Consider the following 22,420-nt stretch of genomic DNA (forward strand, 5'->3'; position numbering starts at 1 on the left):
TATTATTACATCAACATTTATGACTGAATAGCTAAATTAACTGTAAGTTTTTACTCATTATCTTCCAAATATTGACTACTTGACGTACATTAACTTTCTCCTGAAGATCTGAGATACTTCCTTCTTTCCGACAGATTGCAAACTCTGGGCTTTGTAGGATGGCTTCTGATCGTGTCATCCAGCTGTGCAGCTCTGTTGTATCAACATCAAACCTGCAGAAAGAACAGCCAATCATGAATAAAAATCTGTCAATGTTTCTTTAAGTTCTGATTCAGAATATAGTGCACAATTTGAAATGCACCTGAGAGAGGGAAAATGGGGTGTGTGGGTGAATCAAGGAGCTGTGCCACTGGCGACATCTGGCACCAGACAAACTGCCCCATCACAATTTTATGGCTGGAAGGGGAAGCTTCAGGTGGCCACCTGACGTCACCCGTGGCCCAACTGAGGTCCTTATGTGGGCAATTAATGACTAATTAAAGCCTCATCTGTCAGTCACTCCAATATAATGGATATCAGGAGAGACCAGCACCCAAAGTGTAGCCCAGTAGGGCTAACCTTGTGGGCTGCTGGTTAGTAAAAGAGGGAGTTTCCTTCTTTCCTGCCTCCCTTCCACCCTCCAACCTCCCATGCCAATCAAAGTTCCTCTCCCACAATATTCTAACTCCCTGCACCCACCATTTTTCCTGCCATGTCCAACATTCCCTCTCGCCGTACTCACTTGCCAACCTGTCCCTAGCAAGATATTTTATTTACCTAATTTTGGAGGAGTTGTTGCTTTTTCCTGAAATATCAGCAGTGGCTACCAATCCTGGTGTGGTGCAAAGCTGCTGGCCTCCAATAGACTAGCAACTCTGAAGCAGGACTTTTTTGGGGACAGATGCAAATCCTGCCTCATACTAATTAAAGGGCTGTTGCTCAATAAATTAAAGTAGGTCAGCCAAGTGGTGGCAGGTTCGCCCTCAAAACATATATGGGGGGGAGGGGGGTGCACAATGCAATAATCCAGCTCAAAGACACTCAATCTACCTGCATTTCAAATGGGGCAAGCTATATTTACTATCATTATGAATGTCTGCAAGTGGGCTTCACTTTATTGAATTCACTGCATTAAAACAGTCTTGAAATTCAGACTATGAAGTGTGCTATGGATGGGGGTCCTTCAGAGTAAATAAAACAAAGGCTGAAATGTATTATTGGCAGTAGTCTTAGTAGTTGCCTCCAATACAATGGTGCAATAATAGTTCTTTATTTGACAGGACCTTGCAGCATGGATAAATACATAATTTACCATTCACATGCCCATTTCATAGATTCCTACAGTGCAGAAGGGGGCCATTCAGCCCAATGAGTTTGCACCGACCACAATCCCACCCAGTTCCTATTCCCATACCCCACATATTTACCCTGTTAGTCCCCCCGATACGAGTGTCAATTTAGCATGATCAACAACCTAACCGGCACATCTTTGGACTGTGGGAGGAAACCACAGCATCTAGAGGAAACCCACACAGACATGGGGAGAACATGCAAACTTCACACAGACAATGACCTAAGGCCAGAATTGGACCCATTTCCCTGGCACTGTGAGGCAGCAGTGCTAAGTCATGCCTTATTTTATCTACTGGGCTGTTAAAGCTCCTGGGACTAAAGTGCATATGTTGCATAAATGGTTGAATGTATTCTTATGTCCAATTGGGAAGAATAAGCCATAAAATAGTAGCATTTAATGGAGACCTAGTGTTGTTGGGGTTTGGGATTCTTGCAAAAACAAATCTTGCCTAACATCTGGAAAAGCATGAGACCATTGCTGCAATCATATTGCTCATTTTGTATTAATTTATGCAGCAGTAAAGGTCAGTATTATACTCCTTGCTGCTCATCTATATTTTTGTGACGTCAAACTCACTGGGGCTGAAACAGGTCCATTCCCGAAATGGGTGTAGTGATTGCAGTAAATGTAATGTTGCCTTCTGACAGAGGCAACACTGTACTGTCTGCTCATTTAAATGATTATAGTGTATCACCTAGTGCTAAAAGCTTTTGAGAGGATGCATGTCTCAGGAAGGGCCCAAGTTCATGTGAGGTCAACACCATTCAAAGCTATTACTTTACTTTACTTAAAGCCAATCTGCGTCTCTTAAAGGGAAGATGCATAAAGGACAGAGAGCCTAATCTGCAGGATGGAAGAGACAATAAGAGTATGAATGGAGAGAAAGTGAGCTTCAAGGTTCTCAGACATTGCACCTTAGTTCAAAAGGTGGAGAGAGGGAGAGATGTCCCCCTCCAAGAGTAGTGAATTCATCCTCAAATGCCATATCTTTACACCTAAACCAGTAATCTCGTACGCTATTCAAATCGTCACTCGATAACAACTCATCAATTCCTGCATGTTACTTTAATGGCTGTAGTACATTTTTTGGAGATTTTGTGGCTGTTAACGGTGTTACATAAGACAAGTCCTTCTTTTATACCTAACATTCATTGATTTTAATTTTGTAGGAGGATCATTTAGATCCAAAACATTTTCCCTCCACATATGCTGCCAGGCCTACTCAGTTTATCCAACAATTTTTTTTTGTTTTTACTTCAAAGTTCCACAGTATGTTGCTTCTATTTACTGTTAATATTCACAGCTTTACCTCATCCTCACACTCTTTTTGATTTTGATTTGATTTATTATTGTCACATGTATTATCATTACAGTGAAAAGTATTGTTTCTTGAGCGCTATGCAGTTAAAGCATACCGTTCATAGAGAAGGAAATGAAAGAGTGCAGAATGTAGTGTTATAGTCATAGCTAGGGCGTAGAGAAAAATCAACTTAATGCAAGGGAGTCATTCAAAAGCCTGATGGCAGAGGGAAGAAGCTGTTCTTGAGTCGGTTGGCACGTGACCTCAGATTTTTGTATCTCTTTCTCAACGGAAGAAAGTAGAAGAGAGAATATCCAAGGTATGTGGGGTTCTTAGCTGCTTTACCAAAGCAGCGGGAAGTGTAGACAGAGTAAATGGATGGGAAGCTGGTTTGCTTGATGGATTGGGCTGCATTCATGATCTTTTGTAATTCCTTGCAGTGTTGGGCAGAGCAGAAGCCATACCCAGCTGTGATACAACCAGAAAGAAGCTTTCTATGGTGCATCTGTAAAAGTTGGTGAGAGTCGTAGCTGACATGCCATATTTCCTTAGTCTTCTGAGAAATTAGAGGCTTTGGTGGGCTTTCTTAACTATAGTGTCGGCATGGGGGGACCAGGACACCGAAAAACATGAAGCTCTCAACCATTTCTACTTTGTCCCCATTGACGTAGACAGGGAATGTTCTCCTCTATGCTTGTTAAAGTAGATGACAATCTCCTTCATTTTGCTGACATTGAGGGAGAGATTATTGTTGTCGCACCAGTTCACCAAATTCTCTATGTCATTCCTGTACTCTGTCTCTTCATTGTTTGAGATCCAACCCACTGCAGTGGTGGCGTCAGCAAACTTGAAAATCAAGTTGGAAGGGAATTTGGCCACACAGTCATAGGTGTATAACAAGTATAGTAGGGGCTGAGAACACAGCCTTGTGGGGCACCGGTGTTAAGGATGATCGTGGAGGAGATTTTGTTGCCAATCTTTACTAATTGTGGTCTGTAGGTTAAGAAGTTCAGGATCTTATCGCAGAGGGCTATCACTTAGCACTACTACAAGCTTCAAACGCACATCTCCTGCTTGTACACACTGCCAGCGATTCAACTATTTGATACACACTGCCAGCGATTCAACTATTTGATACACAGCTCAAACAGATTGCACCACACTCACTACACACTCTCATTACATTATAGATGCAGCATAATTGAAGACAACAACACCTAACTGAGGAAATAGTGGATAGTAGAATGCGGCCATTATTAAGGCAAGAGCCAGCAGCAAGGTTAAAACCATGAAAGATGATATTATTCTCACAGCTCATCCTCTTTCTCACTTCCTCGTCATCTCACACCTCTTCTGATTTATAAGATGTATATGTTTGCAAACATGCACGTCTTTCTTTACCCCCTCCCCTAACCACAACCTTATCCTTTCTCCTTTCAGAAACCCATGAAGTGCCCTCTAGCCAGGCAATGGTGGAAGAGCAATGGGTGGAATAGCAGGAAGACAATGGTGGTGAAGAAACACCATCACTCACTCTCACCGGTTCAGACAGTGACACTGTGTATACTTCACAGGAAAGATTAAAGGTGGGATCTGCACCTGTAGCCAAACAAGGAACAAAGATATTGCAAGTGGCAATTTCCAGGACGGTGAAGTCATACACAGAAGACTCAAAAGAGGACTTTGATGGGCTTACAGAAGACAGTTGATGGGTATGAGCAGTGAAATGCTTTGTTGATCGGCAGACATGCCAGAGAGCCTGCATGTATTGTCAGTGTTTTTTGCAGGGCTTGAAACTCATCTTCTGTAATGCTGAAGTGGTAACTCCCTGCCTGAGAACATGTGTGGAGTCAAACATGAAGCAGCGTCTGATGGCCAATGCCTCAGTTGCATTGTAGCACGAGCCAAAGCCACCCAATGTCTGTGCATTGCAGTGGTCTTCCTGAGTAAAGTCACACAAGGTCAGTTTGTTACCAAAATAGGTGCAGAGACGCGTGCACCAATGGGCTTATAAAAGTCCAGCAATCTGCACCCCATCACAATTCAGCTGCTACCTAGGAATAGTAGCAATGGCACTCTCCTCTCTCAGAATGACAATATTATCCTCTTGCCACTATCACTCCACCAGTGCCTTTTGCTGTCAACTAGCCAGCCTAGACTGCTGCCACCATGCCAAGGGGGTGCAGTTTGAAGATAAGTGAACCTATAACAACAGCTGGTTCAAATCATCCTGCAAGGTCAACTGCCACCAAAAGTCAGCAAACTTGCATCAACCATGTTTGCAGTGGAGCAATTGTACAGAAAAACTAATACTGGCAAAGGCACACAGATGGCATGCACTCAGAGAATTCACAGCCGACTGGTTGAATTTTATGGAATTTTGAATGGATTGGTTCATAAATTTGGTTTGGAATGTTTTGGGGTGGGTTCATTTCAAGCATTGTTACCATGAGGGCACCACAATGGTCAGTAACAGAAGTAAGCTGCAGGATTGTTGGTATTGTTGGAACTGTGCTTGCATTTACTAGTATGGAAGTCAGCAGAGTCATTCTTGGAAAAACTGTTCAACCATGTTGGTTGACAACTTCTTCTCCTCCTGCTACTTTTCCTTTTCTCTTAGCTGTTTGCCATATACCTGCTGACAGGCAGGCATGTTGTGCATGATAGTGAGGTTGTGCAACATGTAGAGCAACACAAGTCTTGACACCAGCTCCACTAAGTACTGCAGGGTTGCTCCACATTGATTCAGCCAGTGGAAGTATTGATCAAGCATTCATTTTGATTTTATGCGGCAGCATGACTTTCATTAGATTGATGCTGCTCAGATGTGCATGAATTGCATACTTGAATCATGAGCCACGTATTAGTGGATAACCTTTGTTGCCCAAATGTAGGCATTGGAGTAGAGCCACAGAATGTAAGCATGATGATTGCTATTAAGGTACCAGGATGGGAACTGCAAAACATTATGCACTAACTGGAGCATGAAGGAGTGGAATCCTTTTTGATTCATCTCAGAACTGGTATGCAATACTGGAAAAAACAACCTACAAGCAGTCAATGTCACCCTGCATCATGGGGAAGCCTGAAATCCTCATGTAGCCACATGATCAGTTTTATATTGCTCTGGCAAGAGAGAATGAAACATATTCAGTTCACTTTGATTACAGAGACTCCGTGACCTCCCTTAAGCTACAATGGATTGGAAATTGGGAAAAGTTGCAAATTTCACCTGATGTAGCCTGGAAAGAGCCCAATGCACGAAGGTTCATGGTCACAGTGCATTTTGCAGCCACCTGGAATGAAGTTCTAGCCCTGCTCTGAATCAACAGTTCTTGTTACAATAGGTGTGAGATTTCAGTGAACAACTCCTTAGGTGATGCAGAGACATTTGACACACTGATCCTTGATGAGGCTGAGGTAAGAGAATTGCTCCCAAAGGCCTTAGGTGGAGATGGCCTCCTGCTGATTGCCAATGTCTTTCTCCTCCCTTTATGTAATCTCGATTCATCCTCCTTTCCCTGCTCAAGCCAATGGGATCCCAAACTACTGTGCCCAATGATGGAACAAATGGTCGGAGCAGGATCCGTGAAATCAGGAGCAAGTTCATCACCAACTGACACACCACCTCCTGCCAACATCAGTACCTTAAATTGCAGTACCAACCTCCAAACAGTCTACAAACTTAGCAACAGTTGGTACAAAAATATAAACCACAGATACAAAAGTAGCTGATAATCCCTTTAAATAAAATTGGTCGGGGAGGTCCTTACTGATGCAGAATACGTTTTCAGCTGTGTATGGTTAAGAGAGATTAATGCAGTTATCTGAAATGTCATGCTTCAAAATGGCAATTTTGGCACCTAACCAGCATTACATGCTGACCGATGTTATGAACAATCTACTCACTCTTCCCATGCAGGTATTAATACCTTACTGAAAACGGTATTCAGCATGATTGCAGCTGAAGCATGCACATGCTGCGGATGCCATTTTGGAACTTTAACAGCACTGATAGTACATAGAACCTTACAGTGCAGAAACAGGCCCTTCGGCCCATCGAGTCCACACCAAACACAATCCCACCCAGGCCCTATCCCAATATCCCTACACATTTACCCACTAAATCCCTCTGATCTACACATCCCAGGACATTGATAGTGTTGAAAACATGGGCTCTATGCAAACAAATTTTGCCACAGTTAATTTTAACAATATGAATAGAGGAAAAAAAATCCCATTACCAATGGCTAACATCATTTTTATTCCCTATTTGTCTGCCCCTTTCATATTTGCACAGTTAAACAGACTTGGATTGATGCAGGGAGCGCACTTGCAGTGTGAACAGGGAACTACACATGAATGAAAGTTGTAAGAAATAGAAGGACAAAAATTGCGAAAATCTTTGGAAAGGCTCAAAGAACACAACCCATTATCGTTCAGCCTTTGGCAACAAAATACAGGGAGGAGTCTTTGGCAAGCATCATTTTTCCATTACCCTTGAAGAATCAATCCTATTTGTTGTACGGTTGCAGGTAATCAGCATGATTAACGCACTCCATTATTCAGCACCTGTTAAGTTGCTGATCCAATAATTGTTTTCATTTTCATTTCATTTCAAAGTGCATGCAAGTCAAATGATTTTGTGGGGGAATATAATAAGCTTGCAGTTTAAAACACTCGTGTCAAATTTCTGCTGATACCCCAAAGCTTGAGCATAATCCAAGTAATTCTCAATATTTCTTACAGGTATTTTCTAAACACAAAAAAAAATCAGCTTGCGGTTAAGAACAGGCAATGGGCAGACTGTGTAAAGAGAGAAACGGCAATAGGAGAATGAGCATAGAATGAGACTGATACTTCATTCAACTTATACGCAAATATGTCAGAATTGGAGAGGATTTGATCTCGATGGAGTAGAGGAGATTATTGAAATCGGGGTGAAGTCAGAGAGTAATTTGAAAAGAAGGATGAGAATTTTGAAAGGGGGTATTGCTTAACCAAGAGTCAATATAGTTTATAAGGCTAAAAGTTTATTTATCGGTATCACAAGTAGGCTTACATTAACACTGCAATGAAGTTACTGTGAAAATCCCCTGCTATGCTCCGGCAGTTGGTGGGGTACACAGCGGGAGAATTTAGCATGGCCAATGCACCTAAGCAAAATGTCTTTCAGACTGTGGGAGGAAACTGCAGCACCCCGAGAAAACTCATACAGACATGAGGAGGATGTGCAGACTCTGCACAGACAGTGACCCAAACCAGGAATTGAACCTGGGTCGCTGGTGCTCTGAGGCAGCAGTGCCATCATGCCGCCCTTGCTCAGATATATAGAGATGATGGGTGATTGGACGAAAGTTTGGACAGCAGAGTTTTGGATATACTTAGGTTTATCAGGGTTTGAAGCTGGGAAGTTGACCAGTTGAGCCTCATGTAGTCAAAACCTAGAGGTGACAAAGACATGATCAAGGGTCTTAGGAGCAGCTTGGCTGAGGCAGCAGTTGAGTTGGGTCGTGTTACAGAGCTGGAAGTAGGCTGTCTTGGCAATGGCCTGGATAGGTGATCATTTTGGTATCAAATATAACACCATGATAGCGGATGGTCACATTCAGCCTCTGAGAATTGTCAGAGAGATGTAGTTAGAAAGAACAATGGCTTTTGATTTCCCTGCATTTATTTGGAGTCAGTTTCTGCTCACCCACAAGCAGTGTAACAAAGTAGAGACAGTGGAAGGGTGGGCAGAGGTGGTGCTGAAGTAGGGCTGGGTATCAGCAGTGTACATATGGAACCTGACATTGTGGTTCTTCATGACATCATGGGGCAATATGTTGATAAGAAATCTTAATTGAATTGAAATCACAATTTATATTCTCTGCTCTTTCCCTGAAAAATTATGGAATTGCTCACCTTCCTCAATCATCCCCTCCTCCTACAATCTTCAAGTTTTTAAGACCCAAGTTTATTCTCATCTAATCACTGCTTCATGATTTACTTCATTTTCCCCTTTCAGTCTTGGTACTACTCTACATTATAGAGCTAGGTCTCTCACCTTACGATCTCAATTAGAATAAGTGCTGTTCGACTGGAAAGAGCAGTAATTAAAGAACACCTCTAATTTAATTGGAAAGGATTATCATCAACTTTGACACACCTTTGGTTTTCTTCTACATTTTTCTTTAAACATTAAGAGCCAATGGCATCATCAGGAAGACAGTTACTAAATCCAGGAGTATGAGAAGAAGGAACTAAATGATGCACAGCTGAACTTCAGCACCTTGGATTTAATCAGACTGTTTGTTCATTGATGTTAATTTTCTCTTTTCACACAAGTGGAATGAGTAAATCGTTTAGGACAGTATCAACAATAATTTTATCAGGAATCAACACAAGTGTACATGTTAAACAAAGGAAAGGCAAAAAATCCAACATGCATTCAAATTTACGTTCAGCAACAATTAAGGATGGAATGTTCCTAAGCTGGTGGAAGTAGGTTTGGCATTGGGTATATTGCCAAAAATAACGTCAGGTTGGAATCCTGACATGGAGTGCCCTATTCCGCCTTTCCCAGGATCGGACTGGGAAAGCAGCAGGGCATCCCCTTGGCTGAGGTGCAAAGCCAACTGAAGAACTTTGAAAGGCAACTGGGAGAGAATGGGTACACAAATTCCCTCTTCCACCAACAATGCAGGCAAGCCACACTATAACCCAGCAGATTGGAGAAGGCGACTGCACAGAAGAAAGAAATTCCTTAATGAAACTGACAAGCTGCGAAGAGTTGGCACATGGCTAAATCCTGGGAACACCAAAGGGAAGCTCTGCATGGCAGTGGTGGGGGAAAGGGGGAGAACTCCGTAGAGGGATGGAGCTCTGCAAGGGGGAGGAAAAAGGAACAGCTCTGCAAGGGGGAGGCAAGAGGAACAGTTCTGCAGTGGGGGAGGCAAGGGGAAGAGCTCTGCAGTGGGGGAGGCAAGGGGAAGAGCTCTGCAGTGGAGAAGGCAAGGCGAAGAGCTCTGTAGTGGGGAAGAGTTCTGCAATGGGGGGGAGCTCTGCAGACAAGGCGTTGATCGGTGGGGGTTATGCAAAAGGAGGCAGGATGATTAACAGCGGGGTTTCCAATGGGAGGTAATTGGTACGTGGTGGGGTGGGAGACTGGCACCGGAAGGGGGGAATGAAAGGGTATGCAGGGTGAGCTGTGGAGGACATTGAGATAGGGGGACACACTGGGAGGGTCCCAGTGCTGGTGATTTGCATTGCCATTGGGGGAGGGGCTGGGGCAGAATGTTACACTGCCACCAATGATCGGTAAGGGGGGGGCGCAACGTCCATGGTGGGGGACGGGGGGGGGGAAGGTAGCAGGTTTCCTGGGATTTCAGGGTGCCTGTGCAATGGCATCTCAAGCAGTCTGCAGCTGGCTTCACCAATGAGCTTAGGCTCTGCCCTGCCTCCAAACTGGTGAGAATCACACTTTTGTACAAAAAAGTGCGTCATAAGACTGCATTTTCAAACTCACCCAAAAAAAAGGTCTGAAACTATCCCATTTTCTCACTTGTTCGGCAATTAGATTTTTTTTTGATTGTGTCTTATGACTTTAAAGATGTTTCTCTTCTTTTCCTCTCTTGTTCTTTTTTGCCAATTATTTTTAATCTATTATTACTCTGATTACTGTCACACTTGCTACAGAAGGTAGTTTCCCCTTATCATTGTATCAATAATTTTGAATTCCTCTGTTTGAGCTCCTTGTAGTCTTTATTGCTCCATGGAGAACAATCCCGACTTCTACACACTCTCCAGATAATTGAAGTTGCTCAGTCCTGGTATCATTCTGGTAAAACTTCTCTGCACCTTCTACAATGATGTGACCTCTTTCCTAATTGTACACTGTCCATCAGCTAAGGCTAATCAGAAATTTATGAAGGTTCAGCACAAATTCATTGCTTTTGTATTCACTGTCTCTATTTTAAAAGCCAAAAAACCCAGAAACTTTCTTAACAGCCTTCTCAACTTGTTGCTGCCACCTATATTTGTGAATATGTACTCCCAAAGCCCTTTGCTTTTTTTAATGCCTCCAAAATGCAACCATTTAGATTATAGCGTCTTCTTCATGTTTTTTCCCCCAAAGTGCACCACGTCACATTGTTGACATTCTATTGCATCTGCCGTGTGATTGTCCATTTCATTATTCCACCTATATTCTCCTAAACATTGCTTGTATCACATTTTGGAACTGTAGTTCTTCATCTGCAGTGACTGCAGTGTGTTCCATCAGCATGATGCACCACAGCAACTCACCAAAGCTCCTTCCATAGTACTTTCCAAATCTGAGACACCTACCACCAAGGAGGACAGGTGCAACACGTGCATGGTTCCCCTCCAAGCCACACGTCATCCTGACATGGAACTACATCACTGTTCCTTCATTGTTGTTGGATCATAATCCTGGAATTCCCTTCCTAATAGCACTGAATGTCCCTACACTACATGGACTGCAGAATTCAAGGTGACTCACCATCACCTCGGGCAATTAGAGATGGGTAATAAATGCTGGGCTAGCCGGTGATGCTCACATTCATGAAAGAAAAAAATCAAGTGCAGTGTTTTGGGTAGGGCCCTCAACTTTGGGGTCAAATGGGTGTTCTGACACTACACTGTGTCAGAAACAGGCACTGGCATTGACTTTCCCTAAACTGGCTAGAGAGGACAGACAGCATACTCGCTGTAATGGACTCTTAAAGCTGGAGGGTTAAGAGAAGGGTGTTCAGCACAGAGCAAGTTGCAATCTGCCATTGCAAGTAAGGGAGCGACAGGACACCTCCATCTTGAGGCCCCCTTTCAGCAACTTTAAAAATAAAAACAGCATTAAAAACAGACCCAACTATCAAGTCACTGTCATGGAGGAGAAAGCCCTCCACAGAGTGACCTGTGTCTATAACTGTAATGATGCAGAGATGCCAGCGTTGGACTGGGGTAAACACAGTAAGAAGTCTCACAACACCAGGTTAAATCCAACCAGTTTATCTGATCCCACAAGTTTTCGGAAACGGAACACCGAAAACATGTGGGTTTACTATCAAATAAACTGGTTGGATTTAACCTGGTGTTGTGAGACGTCTTACTCTATAACTGTAGCCCGGTAGGATAAAAGGACCTCAAAGTTTGCTGGAATGCTGATCGGTCGGTTAGTTGGCTCTGATTGCCCATAAGCTTGCCTTAGTTGGCTACTTGCTGCTTGCAGATGGGTAGCCCTTTAATCATCAATTCCATCTCCAAGACTATGGTCGAGGAGTGAGATAGTACCAGCAAATTGGTCTGCCACTAAGCAGTGCAAAGTTTCTCGCTCACCTGCCACTGGTCTTATATTCAGGCAAACATTCTGCCATAACTCATTTATATACAAGATAATCAATGATTCCAATAGCTGGATTCTACAGTATACATCCCTCCAGTCAGAAAAATTGATGTTCACCACTATTCCTCAACCAATTTCAAACCCGAGTAAGCACCACCTCTTTAATGGCATGTGCTTTTTCAAATAAGTCTGCTAACAGGAACTTTATCATATGCCTTTTAAAAGTTCATTGCAATACCTTTATCAACCCTCTCTGTTACTTCAATAAAGTTAGCCAGATGCAATTTTCCTTTAATACTTGCTGTCTGTCCTTTCTTAATTCATGCTTCTCCAAGTGAGAATTAATTTTGTCCTTGACAGCAGTTTTCTGTAGCTTCCTCACTGACATTAGACTGAATGGCCTACAGTTATCAGATTTATCCTTCCTTCCTCTCCTGAACAGGGATGTAACATTTGCAATTCTCCTGGCACCACTTCAATATCCAAGGAGGATTGAAAGACTGTGGTGAGAGCTTTTGTTGTCTCCATCTGAGTCTCCCACAGCTATCTCACACACATCCCATCTGGGCTGGGTGGCTTGTTAATTTTGAGTGATGCCAACCTATTTAGCACATCCTTTTCAGCCATTTTTATCCAACTCAAAATCCCAACTCTCTCTTTTCTACTCTGACATTAACTTCATCTTTTTCTTTTGTGAAGACAGGCGCACAGTACCAATTCCACCATGCCCTCCACTTCCATAAGGTTTCCCTTTTGTCTCTCTAATCAGTCCTACCATTCCTTAGTCTATCTCCTTAAGCTTATTTGTTTATAAAATATTTTTGTGTTCTCTTTTAAGTTATCTGCTTATTTTTTCTACTGTCTTTTTTCTCTTCTGATCTCATTTCTCAATTTCTCTCTGCACACTCTGTGTTTCTCCCTGGTTTTTGGACTGTTATTCTGTACCTGACTTTACTATTAATTAAATGTATGGCAGGACAAATTATCACACAGTAATTCATCAAAATTATGGTGTAGAAACATGAATGGTGGTGGCACAATGCTCTTCTATTATTTCCCTGACGAATGTATAAAATAGCAACCTGACAATAGTGATAATAATTTAAAACACTAGATGGAGATCTGGCTCCTACTAATTGAAGCACAGAGCATACACCCACTGTTTATTCTATGGGAGCAGGCACAGGTAAGATACCATTATAAGACACAACAAAATCCATTCTAATTTATTTTGTACAAAGAATGTGTGTGTGTATGTGATGATTTAAATCACTAAAAATTCTGGAAAATATATAAATTATAATAGGGAACAGTATAGTTCCACATATGGCATTAAAATAATTTTTTCTCCTTTTACTAATAAGAATGTTAACATAATACCTTCACATTGTTCTTTAACTCACCTCTTCCTGAGCTCAGAGTCCAAAAGGACTTGCCTCTTCTTAGGAGGAGGGGGTGGAGGAAGTTCCTCTTTCTGCGCTACCGAAATTTTTTCTTTGGTGGTAACCATGGTTACAGTTTCCATTAGCATGGTCTGTGTTAATGACGTCTGAGTTGTGGTGACAGACTGCGACATCTGAGGGAAGTATTAAGACAAGAAGTCACAGACTGCTGGAGTGACTTCAATAGCAATTGTTTAAAGTCTGGAAAGAAAATAGTGAAAGAGACTGCTCCAGTCAGATCTTAATCTGACCTTCACAATGTAACAATGCATGATTCTATCAAACAGAAATATTTAATCCAAATCACCCTATGGGCAAACACTGATTAGAATGAAAAAGAACCCAGCATACAAAATGACATGCCAGTAAATACAGTAATTTAATGGCAAGCTCAAGAATTTTCATTAACACATAAATAAAGAGCATGAGGGCAGCAATGCACACACAAGTCGATCAAACCAGTCCAGCTTATTCCAATTGAGATTCTATAAAGTAAATTCACATTGCAGTCAGGACATGGCATACCTATGTCAGTTCTATGCTGCACATTTCCCCCCTGAACAGCAACCTTCCTAATGAAACCTACAATAAATTTTGCATTCACTGTGTCTAGTGGCAGTTTGTTCCACGCACTCAGAACTCAACAAAAAGTGTTTCAAATCATCTTTGCCTTACAATCAGCTCATCAATGTCAGTTTCGTGTTTATTCTGCTGAAGAACATACAACTTTCAGAAGATTTACGTACACATCTTTAATGTATCGAACATCTCAGGGTACTTCACAGGAAGGTGCAAGAAAAACAAAACCAGCCAAGAAGATTCCTTACTGATTAAAACTCTGTCTATCTCAGCCTCCAACATACTTAGTGACCCAGCCTCTACAGCTGACTGTGGTGAAGAATTCCATAGATTCACTGACTCACAAAAGAAATTCCTCCTCATCTCTATCTTAAATGGGCAACCCCTGACTCAGAGTATGCTCTCTGGTGTTAGACTCTCCCACGAGGGAAAACAACCTTTCAGCCTCTACCCTGTCAAATCCCCTGAGAATCTTTTGTCTCAATAATGTCATCTCTCATTCTTCTGAACTCCAATGAATACAGGTCCAACGTACTCAACTTGTCCTCATCATAGAAACACTCCATACCCAAGATCAACCTAGTGAACCCTCTCGAGACTGACTCCAATGCCAGGATATCTTTCCACAGATAAGGGAATCAGATCAAGCTAGTTTCCTTAATTAATAAACTGTTTCAGCTGCTGCCTATGTAGCTTCCATCTGCCTATTTAGGCCCCAGGATGAAAGTGAGAAGGTAAATAATGCTTGCAGTTAAATGTTAAATGCAAGTAAAAACAATACAAGTTTATTTTAAAATTAAAAGTTATCAATGCCTCACTTTTTTACAGCTATTTTTACAATCCTACTGTCACTATAGAGTTGATTGCTTCTTCAGAGTGTATAGTGGGTAACATTGGGGCAATAAGGAGTGTGTGTGGGGCGTACGTTGGGAGGTCATGAGAGTCAATAAGGATCTTTTGGGGGCATACCTTTGCATTCAGACATGAGGGGCCAAAGGAGTTGTTTGAGGCATAAGGTTGGGTGGGAGGCATGAGGTGACATGAATGGGCATGAAGAGTGTGTGGAAATATGAGGGGTGAAAGCTTAAGTCCTTTCTGTTTCTATTTTAACTGGAGCAAAGCTGGTGGCGGAATCTGCTGGCCCTGCCATTTTCAATACAGTTTCTTGTTGAGTACACCCTTCACCCCTGTGAAACCTGCAGTGAGAGTGCACTGTCGGCAGGACTGGAAAATCCTGCCAGCAAGAACGGCCAGAAAGTTCTGGCCACGGTGTCTTACTATGTATAAACTGGCTGCCACATTATTCAACAATAGTGGTTTGACTTCGTTGGATGTAAATTGATTTTGGAAGTCCTGAGGATATAATAAGGTTCAATATAAATGCAGTTCATTCTTTGCTTCTGTTGACTCTGGCTATTAACCTATGTTGGTTCCCAGTGAAGTAACGTTTAGATTTAAAATTCTCATCTTTGTTTACAAAGCCATCCATGGCCTTTCTCCACTCTATCTCTGTAATCTCCTTTATTCTGCAAGACATCTGCATTCATCTAATTGGGGATGCACATGCCTTCATGTGCATCCCAAATTTTAGTTGCTCCACCACAGGTGATCATGCCTTTATTTGCCTAAGCCTCAAACTCTGGGATACCTTGCTTACACCTCTTTACCTCATTTTCCTCATTTAATATACTCCTTAAAACCTAACACTTTGACCAAGTTTTTGGCCACAAGTCCTTAAATCTCCATTAATGGCTCAATATCTAAATTTGTTTTATAATGCCCCTGTAAAACACCTTGAGATGTGTTATTGTGTTAAATGTACAATATAACTATAAAGTGCTGGTGTTGTAATGAATTCCAATATTCAGTCGAACGAAGTTTAACACTCATATGTTCAGGATTATTTCCCAGCTTCCAGCACCTGCTTCATTTGTAGAAGATTATTTTGATGAGATATTGTAAACTGTTTTTTGTTTCAAACAACATGTCACTTTTTTTCTTGGCCCAGATGAATTGCTGGAAAACACTGGCAAGCATGAAGGCTACAAAAACACATTAATATACACTGGCACACTCATGTGATGCTATCAAAGTACTACTGTTAATATTTAATAACATTGCTTTCTTCTGGACTCATCTTAGCAACTCCAATAAAGATTCTGCAGCTGCTCCTCATTTATTAATATCTATTGGCTTAATCAGAGAACTACATACAAGATTTCTGAAGCAAAATGAAAACTGGAAATGAAACAGCAAAGCAAAAGTAATATCTTTTGTAATACTCTGAAGGGTACTTTCGTGCTTGCATTAAATCTTTCCAAGTGTTCGCTAATCAAGCAACATCAGGCCCCCACCAGCCTGTTTAGCGAACAGGAACAAAAGTCAACCCGCATGTCAAATACTATCACTTAGAGGGTCATCTGTTACCTTATTCCACTTGCAGTTTTTATTATAGATTTGTTTATCTGCTAAACTGCAGAAACCATATGTGACAACTCTGGATGCATCTATAGATGTTTCAAGATAATCCAATTTATAAAGATTATGAATGGCACATTAAGAATGCTACTTGCTTGGTTACCATTTAACTGTAATTTCCCCTGTATATGAGAGGGAGTGGCAAACATGGTTTTATATATAGTAAAATTGTATATCTTTGCTCTAGGGACTGCATTACAGCATTCAAAAATGGCAAATGCAGTTCCTCTAAATAGGTCAAGCACCAAGTACAAAACTTGATTAAAACCATAGCATCAGTACAACAATTGATCAGTCTTAACCACAGTGCATGTGGCAGAGTTTTAATCCTGCAGTCATTTTTTGAAAGACCGTTACCAACCAGCCAATTTTAGGAATCACAAAATAACTGTCAAATTGAAAATAATGCATGAAATCTTCTTAAACACATTTAGGATAGAAAATGGAAAGGCTATTTCATGCAGCTTTGAAGAGATGTCATTACTGATGTCATAGCTGGGGTAGATTTTATTAAAATATGTTTATGTATGTCAAAATGGACTGATACTGACTTGTTGTTTTTGGAAATCATGACACAACAGTTATTTTATAATCTGAAGCTGGCTGTGAGCACAGTTAAGGAAAATAAAAAAAATAGTGAATTTGGTTAATGAAATCTGCAGAGTTCAAATGCATTCTAAATTGAATGCAACTGTGCTTCCGTGAGAAAGCATTTTTTTTAATGTCAGATTCCACCACTCTATTACAGAATGGCCCTTCTATTTATGAATTTGATTTATGGGATGTAAGTCACAAACACAGCCAGTAGAGGTATCTCAAGAAAGTGGAACAATCCTAGTACTCCCAAATAACCAGCAATGTAACCACAAGGCAGTTTCCTTAAAACAAAACTATATATTTGTTTACAAGAATCTCCTATTTATTGTACAACAGCTCTGACGAAGGGTCATCCTGGCTTGAAACGTTAGCTCGAATCTCTCTGCACAGATGCTGTCAGACCTGCTGAAATTTTCCAGTATTTTCTGTTTCTGTATTGTAAAATAACCTTGGTTTAAGATGCACAAACCAGTTCACGGTTCTGTCAGAAGTAAATAACAGATCAGCTATGCATTATTGATCCTCCGTGATTTTCTTTACCCTTTTTTGAGTCTAAAACTGACTTAATATAAATGGAAGCTTTCTGCTGGTCATAAAAAAGATCCAAAGGGAAAAAGGTCCTCTTCATGTTTATGACATTCTCTACATTCCATAGTAAAATGTTATCCTATTGTGGAACACGTCAGGTATGTACAATCAGGAAGTTGGTATAAATAGATCTTTTTCTGGTTAGCAGGATGTGATGAATGGTGTACCATAGGGATCATTGCTGGGACCTCAACTTTTAACAACTGATATAAATTAGTTTGATGAAGGGTGAGGGTAAGAAAATAAATTGTGAAAAATGACGTAAAGAGGGTAGAAAGAGACAAAGATAGGTTAAGTGAGTAGGCAAAAATCAGGCAAATGTGAACATGTCCATTTTGGCAGGAAGAATGAAAGGGAAGCTCATTATCTAAATGGTGAAAGATTGCAAAGCTTTAAGATGCAAATGAATCTGGGTGTCCTATTGCACGAATCACAAAAGAGATACAACAATAACTAGGAAAGCTAATAGAATCTTACAATTTATTGTTGGGGGATCTGGTTACAAAAGAGGAGACTATGCTTCAGCTATATACGGCATTGATGAGACCACCAACAGAAACATCCAACCTCGCCGACAGCTGGGATTCGCCGATGCCAGTGCAGCGAATGGAGTTTTGGCTAAGTGCCACATTCCCCATTCTTGCTGGAAGCGGGATGTGAATGCATGAGATTGGAGAATCCTGCTCCACACCTGCAATGTTGCATATAGTATTGGTCTCCTTATTTAAGAAAATTTATAAATGTGTTAAAAGCAGTTCAGAGAAGGTTTACTAGATTAATATTAGGAATGGGCAGGTTCTCTTACAAGGAAAGTTTGGACAGGTTAGATTTGTATCCATTACAGTTTAGAAGAGTAAAAATGACTTGATTGAAACCTTTAAGATCCTGAAGGGTATTGATAGGGTGGATACGGAGAGGATGTTTCCTCTTCTTGGAGAATCTAGAACAAGGGGTCAATTTTTAAAAATGCAGGGTCACTCATTTCAGACAGAGATGAGAACACTTTTTTTCTCTCAGAGGGTTGTGTGTCTCTGGAACTTTCTTCCTCAAAAGGCAGTAGAAGCAAATTCTTTCAACATTTTTAAGGCAGAGCTAGATAGGTTCTTGATTAATAAGGAGGTGAAGGTCATCAGAGGTAGACAGAAATGTGGGGTTGAGAATTCAAACAAATCAGCCATGATTTTATTGAGTAGTGGAGCAGGCTCAAATGGCTGAATGACCTGTTCCTGCTCCTAACTCATTTGTTACGCACATTTGCTTGTTTACACGTCTGTTTAATGCTGTTAATTCAGACCCCACTAGACTACCACAGGCCCCATTCAGCTCATTCAGATACAAGTCACGGAAATGAATCTTATGATGTCCTAATCATCTACGATCAAAATTCATGACACCTAGGGGAGTAATCAGTTGCAAGGTGTAATATTTGGGTATAAATCAAATTAATTTTATTCTACTGCACAGTCATTTCATAGCTTACACATGTAATTCAAAAAATGGCCTGAAACATAAGATAAAACTTAATAGACTGCTCTGTTAAAGGATTATCACTTACCGTGGTTTACATCATTACTGACAGTTTCCTACAGAACTAGTTCCATCCCATGAGATACCAATGGCTGAAGCAAGGAATAGAACATATAGGCCTAAACTGCATTCTCTGTTATCTAGGTCACACAGAGAGCCCTCTGTATGAACTGCACACAATCTTGGCACACACACACACACACACACACAAAAATACATATTCTAAGCTTTAACATTTTTAAACTCAGCAAAATGGAAATAATAAAACTAAAATAAAGACTTCCGTATATAGAACCTTTCCTGACCACAAGATGACCCAAAACACTTCACTTCTAGTTAAGGGTCTTTGAAGTGTGGTCACATTTGGAGTGTAGAGGTAACGATAGATTGCACAAGGCAAGGCCTGAAACAGCAATATGATAGTACCGTGATATTCATTGTGGGATAAATATTGGCCAGGACAGAGGATTATTTTCCTACTCTTTTTTGTGCAGTATAATGGAATCATTTAGGTCCACCAGGAAGGGCAGTCAGTCTCTGACATCCCACCAGACAGACAGCACCTGTTACAGCACAGCACTGCCTCAGTACTGCACAGATGTGCAACCTGCTAATGCAAATTTGTAAACCATGTGGGAAAGGTAAACTTGGAAATTTACTCTAAATTTAAGAGCAAACGAAGCATATACAGGTTCAAACTTGTAAACAACTACTGGAGGATCAAAAGATCAGGAAGTTCTTCATTCAAAGAGTGAAGTCGTTCGAGTTAAGGTCATCTGGCGTGAAGGAGATATCTTATGAGGAAAAGTTGAACAGGTTGGGCCTATATCCACTGGAATTTAGAAGAATGAGAGATAATCTTAATGAAATAAAAATAAAAATATATTGAGGGAACTTGACAGCTGGATGCCGAAAGGATGTTTCCGCTTATGGGAGAAACTAAAGCTAGAGGACACAAATTTAAATATCTCTCGTTTAAGGTGGAGATGAGGAGATGATTTTCTTTGAGGGTCATTAGTCTGTAAAATCTTCTTTCCCTGAGAGCACTGGAGGCTGGAATATTTTTACGGCTGAATTAAATAGATTCTTGACTGGCAAGGGTGGAGGTAGGAGACAGAAATGTACAGCTGAGTCTAGAATCAGTTCAGCCAAGACCTTATGAAGTGGCGGAGCAGGCACAAGGAACAAAGTGGCCTTCTCCTGCTCCTAATTCATATGTTCCATGTATGTTCATATGAGTGATCAATATATGGAATGGGATTCAGGATGGTGTACCAGAGGCAAAAGCTGTGAGATATTTTCAGCAGCAAAAAATTGAAATAGGGAAGGAGGGACCGTTCGAGTAATTCTGTATGGATGAATTAAGGTAGGCGGAATCGCTGTCCTCCTCTGTAATTATTCTGATATTGTGTAAAGGAGGAGGACACAGTGGGTGAAGTCTCTAACAGTGGCTTTTACAACATTAGTACATTCATGTCAACTCCCAAATTGACACCAAATGGAAAATTTCACTCAGAAAGTCCACAAAAAGAATTATTGTGTGAATTCACAACTCAGGATGGTGTGGTAGGAATTACACTCCCAGATTTTGGATCTGGCACATTGCTGAAGCTGAATAAACTTAACTCTATATCTTTTCTTAAAATTCTTTCATGGGATTTGGCAATCGTTGGCTGGGCCAGCATTTATTGTCCATCCCTAACCACCCTTGAACTGAATGGCTTGCTAGGCCATTTCAAAGGGTATTTATGAACCAACCACATTGCTGTGCATCTGGAGTCACATGTAGACCAGACCTATAATTCTGATAGGCTTTTAAAACAATTGATATCAGTTGTCTTGGTCATCATTACTGAGAGCGTCTATACATTCCAGATGTATCAGTTGAATACATTAGTGGTTTTTGTGACTATCAACAATGATTTCATGGTCACCATTAGACTTTTGATTCCACATTTTTATTGAATTTAAATTTCACCATATGCTGTGGAAGGATTCAAACTTGGGTCCCGTGAGAATTACCCTGGGTCTCTGGATTACTAGTTGAGTGAAAATACCACTATGTCACCACCTCCTCTAGAATGCTTATAACTAAAACTTTGAATAAAAAGTTCCTCACACTTTCATGAGCACAAAACTGTTAAACATACAATTGTTTTTAATGTGGACTAACAGGAAATCTAAAATCATGCCCTCCAGCAAGATTAATGCCCACTGGCAAATTTAATTGGCCAAGTAGAAATAACAACGACCTAAAAAGCTTTTTGGGATGGATAAGCCTGTTTTGCTACTGATCTAAGCTGACAGAACAGCAATAAAAGATGCATATAATGGGTTGATTAGCAGAAGTGACGAATAAAACTGACTCAAGAAACTGAAGAGCAATGGCACGGCTTAGTGTTTACATTCTGTTGACAATCAGTTAATTACCTGCTTGGAGTTGTTCTCCAATTTCTGCACAAGATCATCCCAACGCTGAGCAAATTCCTCCAGCCTTGCCTGTAACTTCTGAGCTACAACCTTATTTTTCAATGTCATGAGGAGATCCTGACAGAGAGCACAAAGTTTATCCATGATCTGTCGTTTCATCTCCAGCTCTCCTTTCAGCATCTGTTGATCAGGAAAAGGAGGAACTAAGAGGGTAACCAACCAAAGTATGGATTACAATACTTGTCAAATATGCAATACCCCATAACTAACTGAGAATATTGCATTTCTTTAGTTTTGCAGTGAACTCTAGTTTCTCATAAGGTGCAAATAATTTAATAAAATTAAAAGGTTGCCATTGAACTTTCCAGTGAAAACTGGATTTATTTTACTTGACAGTTAAGGCAAACTAATAATGCTGACATAGGTACAAAAACTGTCTGAATTCCAGAATACTTCCATGACATTCAAAGTAACTTTTGCCTTTGGTAGTTCGTGCCTATTAACTGCGCTGTTTAGAAAACCGACAGTAAACAAAACGAACACGCTCTTGTCCAAAGCAGCAGGCTTTGCCCCATACCAATCTATCTGCTGACAGGAGCAAACTGTTAAACCTGAGTTCTGAGGCAAAAGAAGTCACAATATTTTTCTCTACTCTCCCAAAGCTCCAGTCTTTACATAATTTAAGGATCCAGAGGCCTATTATATTTTTACCCAAGTGCTCATTCATCATGGGCGGTGAATGCATTCCGGTCCCTGCCAATTAGATGGCTATATTATGGAGCTGCCTTTGACCTAGTTAT

The 22,420-nt window shown here is 40.9% G+C and overlaps 1 protein-coding gene across 9 annotated transcripts in view; it reads right to left on the reverse strand.

The window, feature by feature from the left end:
- The window catches only part of dmd (dystrophin), a 1,714,977-nt gene that overhangs the window by 993,465 nt on the left and 699,092 nt on the right, over positions 1-22,420 (reverse strand). For all 9 annotated transcript variants that reach the window (XM_080203928.1, XM_080203931.1, XM_080203930.1 and 6 more), the window contains 3 exons: positions 21,621-21,800; positions 13,383-13,555; positions 89-212 (listed from right to left, as the gene is read on the reverse strand). In XM_080203928.1, coding sequence (XP_080060054.1) covers positions 89-212; positions 13,383-13,555; positions 21,621-21,800 — 477 coding nt within the window. The remainder of the gene's footprint in view (positions 1-88; positions 213-13,382; positions 13,556-21,620; positions 21,801-22,420) is intronic.

The sequence above is a fragment of the Carcharhinus amblyrhynchos genome, chromosome 15 (genome assembly GCF_965287045.1).
Source record: "Carcharhinus amblyrhynchos chromosome 15, sCarAmb.v2.hapA, whole genome shotgun sequence".
Classification (NCBI taxonomy): domain Eukaryota; kingdom Metazoa; phylum Chordata; class Chondrichthyes; order Carcharhiniformes; family Carcharhinidae; genus Carcharhinus; species Carcharhinus amblyrhynchos.